The following is a 5,946-nucleotide window of genomic DNA, read 5'->3' as shown; positions in this document are numbered from 1 at the left end:
AAAACTCACTGAACTGCATACCTTAAAGTGTTGAATTTCATAGTATGTGAGTTTTCTGTTTTAAAAAAGTGTTGAGACTATTCTATTTATCTAAAAATGTTGCTATTTCTATAAAAAAGAGATGCAACCTAGTATGACCCAAGGAGCATGCCACTTATAAAGTCTAGTTAGGTTTTTAAACTATTTATAAAGCAATAATAAAATACATAATTAAGATTGAATATAAAATGATGTATTAAATCAAGGTAATTCATGAACATATAAGGGTTGTTTTCACTTTTCAAGAATGTAGATGATTTAGATCTGCAAATTCCAATAAGTTAATGACACTTTAGTTATATGAGTTAACTGGATGGTTAACTGATATAACTGAAATTCCCAGAGGCAACAGAGCTTATGCTTTTATCTAAACTATCCTCTTTACCTGTGATGTTTTAATAAAAATATACAAAATAAAGCTTATTTGAAATTGGAAAAAAAAGTGAGGGAAAAGAACACTAGGGAGAATAAGATGATGCAGAGGACTCCAATTGCCTGAAAGGAATGCTGACCAGAGTGCACACAAAAAGATGTTGGATACAATTACATTAATTTCCCTTTCCTCAACAGTTTCTGAAATCCCCTAGATACCTCTTTGTTGCGAAGACTGTAGATGAGAGGGTTTAGCATGGGTGTGAGAATGGTGTAAAAGGCTGATACTATTTTGTCCTGGTCTGGTGTATGGCTAGAAGCTGGTCTCATGTACATAAACATGGCAGCTCCATAGTAGAGTCCAACGACAGAAAGATGGGAAGAACAGGTGGTGAAGGCTTTGCGGCGACTTTCCTCAGAGTGCATGCTTATAACAGCTTGGATGACTCTTGAATAGGAGCCTATGATCACAGAGACTGGTAAGACTAGCATTATCACACAGCAGATGAAAAGCAGTCTTTCAAATGCAGAGGTGTCTGTGCAAGATAGAGGTAAAAGGGCAGCAACATCACAGAAAAAGTGATGGATTTCCAGGGAGCTGCAGTAAGAAAATGAGAGGACTGCTGCCAGCACAATGATGCCATCAAGAGAGCCCAAAATCCAGGAAGCAACAGTCATGAGGATACAGAGTTTCTGATTTATTAAGATAGTATATCGAAGAGGGTTGCATATGGCCACATAGCGATCATAGGCCATGACAGCCAACAGGAAACATTCAGCCCCGAGCATGGAAACATAGAAGAATATCTGGATTCCACAACCTGCTAGAGAGATGGACTTCCTTCCAGAAAAGTAGTTGAAAGTCATCTTGGGTACAGTGGTGCAGATGAGCATAAGGTCCATGAGGGAGAGTTGTCTAAGGAGGAAGTACATAGGGGTGTGTAGCTGGGTGTCCAGGTAGATGAGAAGAATCATGATAATATTTTCCATGAAGGCCACTATGAAGATGCCCAAGACCAGAGAGAAGAGGAAGATGTGGATGGGTCTGTGACTGAAGATTCCTAAGAGGATGAAGTCAAAGTTGAAGGTCTGATTTCTCCAAATCATCCTGTATAAGTTGCTTTATCTACAAGTTCCAGAGTGGATACAAACATGTTTATTAATTTAGTTTTCACATGGCAATAATAGCAATTCACTCAGGTATGCTTTGAACTCTGTGAATTTATAGGAACTTCTCATCAACATTCAGCTACCTCTACTTTAGGTACAACATTATGTAACTTAGCCCCATTGCTTTCTAGTTTTTTCCTCAACCAAACTTCACAAACAACAATTCCAATAAGAATTTTCTTTATTTTCCAAGAAGAGAAACCTGAAGTATATACAAAGTTACTTACTTACCCACAGGTACATAGTCAATAGAGACCCTAAGAAAAAATCAATTATACATATCTGTTAATAAATTTTATGACTCATCCTTTACCACATGGAATTCCCTATTGACATTTATATTCTTTTGTCCTAGTGTGTCTCCAGCTTGTGCTTTCATCAGTAACTACAGAATTCCTCTTCTCTTGATTCTCCCTACTTTCCTGCCCCTCCTCATTTGTGGCATCTGCCCACTTCAAGATTATATTAGATCAATATCATAACTCCCATAGTGGTATCTACACATATTAATTCAAAGAAGGTTTTAATAATGTACATTTTAACTTTTCCATCTCAGAATGAGCCTTGGAGTCTTTTCTTATTTCATCCAAATTCCCATTTTTTTTTCCTTAGGGAATTAAAGACACTTGTATTTTGAGAATAATTCCACTTTTTCCAACCTGGAGGGGAGTTGTAGGACAGGGAGGGAAACTCTATATTTTTAAGAAATTGATTTCTTTCTGACACTATAAGATGGTGTAATTTGATTGGCATTAACATCCAGGAAAAAAAGAGAACACTATGTGCACTTTGAAATGTTTATTCCAATGTGCCCTTTTGGGGGCTAAAGGGGCTTGTTCTACTTCAATGAGTAAAGGCAGGACTATAAGATACACCTGACCCATTTTTATTCAAGACAGGCATGACCCAAAATATAGTTGAATGGAGTAGGGATAACACTGCAATGATAAGCATGAATATGTATGAAGAATCTAATCATAACCTAAAGAAGATTCTTAATTTTTTTTTATATTTAAGCATTTAAGTATTAAGGAGTTGATTATCTTTTTCTATTCTCCCTTATTTTTGGCATGAAGGAAAAAGAGATATCAGGATGTGAGGAAATGATGACAATACCAGAATGTTATGAAAAACTTTATATTATATTGCCAACCTACAGAAATATATATCATAATTTTAATAACTTGGCTGAGAAAGGTTTATATTTATATAATTTATATAGTGTTACAAAAACTTTTCCACTTATGTTCTCCCATTTTTTTTTCCATCAAAAATATTTAAAGTCAGTAAGAGAAGATAAGATTTTCAGGAAAAAAGAAAGGGGGGGCTCATCTTATATTTTTACTTACAGATAGTGATTCACAAAATGAATTCTAGGATCTCTAAACTGGAAAATGAAAATCACTCTCTGACTCTATGTCACACTGCAAGCTTCCCATTTGTCTCTTCTAAAAAGGATTTGATATCAGCTACTCCACTGGTCCAATGTATTCATATTTTCAGAGTCTGAACACCATATAAATCCTTTACCTCCACAGAGAATTCAGTCCTTTGGCTCCAATTGCAGAAGGGCTTGCATCTTTCAGAACCTCTCTGAGGAAACAAAATCCATATGAATTCCCAGATTTGAATTAAATTTGCCCTATTTGTCATTCTTTAGTTGTTGTGGAGTCACAAATTATGGCTGCCAAATTTTCTTTAGGAAATAGTTTTAATATTGATAAAGCTAAACATTTCCAAATATTAAAAGTAGAGTTAAAAGTAAAATAGGGAATATGCACTAAAAAGTAAGCTGAAATTTTCAACCTGCCTTCTCAACTGTAGTAACCGTATTGCCTCATTTTGAGGTAGAAGGTAGATGGGCCCCTGGGATGAGAACAGCTGGGACTTACCAGGCTGGATATACTGGAGCTTGTTTCCCTTGACACTTCAAGGAAAAAGTTAATGGCAGTGAGGCAGGAGATAGATGGGCTCTAGGATAGACAACTGCAACTAGCCTCATATTATACTTCCTGAGACAAGAGATAGGTGGACTATCTATAAACAATAGCAACTAGCCTTTTGTTTACACTTCCTGAGGCAGGAGATAGGTGAGCTCCAGGACAAACCTTTACAACCAGCCACCTATCTATACTACAAGACAGAAATAACAACAGGCACAAGGCATATAACTGGTACTTCTCTTCTGTGAACTTGTTAAATGATGGTGATGGTAGGATCAGAAGAGGGCCTGAGCTCAGCTTGGGCAGAACAAAGAGGTCACATACTCCACATCCCTCAGGACCAGGAAGACCCCAACTACATATGTGCAGAGAGAGCCTCTGGTCAGAAAGGGAGGGGAGCTGGATCATAAGTCTGGATAAACTTCCCACCATGCTCTGCTTTGGAATCCATCATGACCAAAAATACATATGCAGGTCAGGTGAGGGTCTTATATCTGGTCAGGTGTGAAAGATAAAACAAATTATTTGACCAAAGGAAGACAAAGACCTGGAAGAACTGTCCCATATAAGTAATTTAAATCATTTATCTGGCACTGGCACACTCCTCACTTCCCCTTTGGGTGTGTGCTACTGCTTTACTTCTGCCTTAGATAAATAGACTAATATTTCAGATTTCTGTGCTCTCCCACATGTTGTACTGTGTTTCTAACAGTAAACTTTATAACAATTTTTACGGTCTTTGCCTCCTTGAAACATTATTGCTTTAAATGGGGGCAAGAATCAGGACAATTCTACATCTAGCCTCTAGCTGGTCTAATGGCTAGGATTCTTGGTTTTCATCAGGCTGTCCAGGTTCAACCCCTGAGCAGGGAATTAAGATCCCACTTCATGCCATCACTCACATCTATCTGCCCAAGATAAACTTACATTATTTCTTATCAAATACATAGGCTGAAATAAAATGAAATAAACTCACAGAAGCTTAAATGTATGTGAAAATGTGATTAGTTATTCAAATGGGTCCAAAGGCTTTATTAAATTTCTTTGTAGCTCACCTCTTTAGTACATGATTATTATGTTGGCTTCTGCTTATAAATAGTGATGCCATAGCCTAGGAATCCCTGAAGCACTCGTCTAGGTACTTATAGCCAGCCTCCATAGACATGCCCCCTTACTGGGACCAACAGTCTGGCTGGACTGACCATTACGGTTACTAGGACTGTTGGACAGCCTTCATCAATAAGTTTCATGGAATTTGGAGGAGCAAAAGACAACACTCACAATTTTCAGAGGTTGCATTGCATGTCTGAGAGCCCTACAGTAAACTCATTGGTGGAGGTAGAGAGGTCTGTGGTTCTGCCTCTATTAGACCAGAGGGTGGGCTGTCTAGTGTTTCACTGCATCTGTCATTTTTTGCTAATTTTAAGGTTAAGGGTGGAATTTGGGCTTTGCGGGCTGAAGGTAGAGTCGTTAAAATGGTCAGTTATCTAGACTACCCAGGGTTTTCTGAAATGGGAACTTCACAGATATGGGGTTCTAGCAGCTGTGTTATTCAGCTGATAATGCTTATTTGAGATAAATGTCATTTGAAATAAATGCCTCAGCAATCAAAAGTTTACTGGTAGACACAGTAAAATCACTTTTGTATTGTATTAATTGTATTTAACTCAATACTAACAGTTCTAGCTTCAGGCTATGCTTCATTCCATTCTAAAAGCTTTCACTTGCTTAAAGCTATAACATTTATAAAAGACAAGTACCAACTTCTAAATTAAAATGATCCTGTGCTTCTTAATAAATTTCAGACAAAACAGAAACTTCAGTGTGGGGACTCTTTGACCTGGACATGATTTTCTCACCTCATCTGTCAATTCTATATTGTGAAAATTTATCTCTGAAAGATCTATTTTCTCTCACACCTCCATGTCCTTTCAAAATATATGTCCTCTTCCATATTTTTCCCTTCTATGGTCAAGCTGGCTAACCACTTTTTGTCCTTCAAGATTCTTTTCCCAGAAGCCTATCCTGAAAACCAAGTGATGTTGACTATTTCATCCAAGTGTTTATATAGCCTATAAGAAAACACATACTACAGCATATGTCAAATTTTATTTGATGTCCTTTTTCACCCAATTTCTTTCAGATCAATGATTGTAATTTACCTTGCATCCCTTGGCACCTAAAATGTTTTGTTCCTCATAAAACCAACTGACATAAAATATTGAAATTTAACAACTAAAATCTTTTCATCAAGATTGTAAAGAGAGGCACTAGTAGTTGAGCAGCATGACATTATGTTAAAATTCATGTAATAATTTTTAGTGTCAAAGCTTTTTTCAAATATAATATCATTTTATATTTAGAAAAATCCTCTAAGGGAAATGATTAAGTAGGATTTAACTAGGCATTGGGAAGGACTTTC

The 5,946-nt window shown here is 36.8% G+C and overlaps 1 protein-coding gene across 1 annotated transcript; it reads right to left on the bottom strand.

Moving 5' to 3' along the window:
• Positions 1–571: 571 nt before the first annotated feature.
• Positions 572–1,518, bottom strand: LOC125124187 (olfactory receptor 2M4-like). The gene has a single exon (XM_047774336.1). It carries the CDS (start codon positions 1,516–1,518, stop codon positions 583–585), a length of 936 nt encoding a protein of 311 aa, XP_047630292.1. The 3' UTR covers positions 572–582.
• Positions 1,519–5,946: the final 4,428 nt, after the last annotated feature.

The sequence above is a fragment of the Phacochoerus africanus genome, chromosome 4, assembly GCF_016906955.1.
Source record: "Phacochoerus africanus isolate WHEZ1 chromosome 4, ROS_Pafr_v1, whole genome shotgun sequence".
Taxonomy (NCBI): domain Eukaryota; kingdom Metazoa; phylum Chordata; class Mammalia; order Artiodactyla; family Suidae; genus Phacochoerus; species Phacochoerus africanus.
This window is presented reverse-complemented; position numbering and strand designations above follow the sequence as displayed.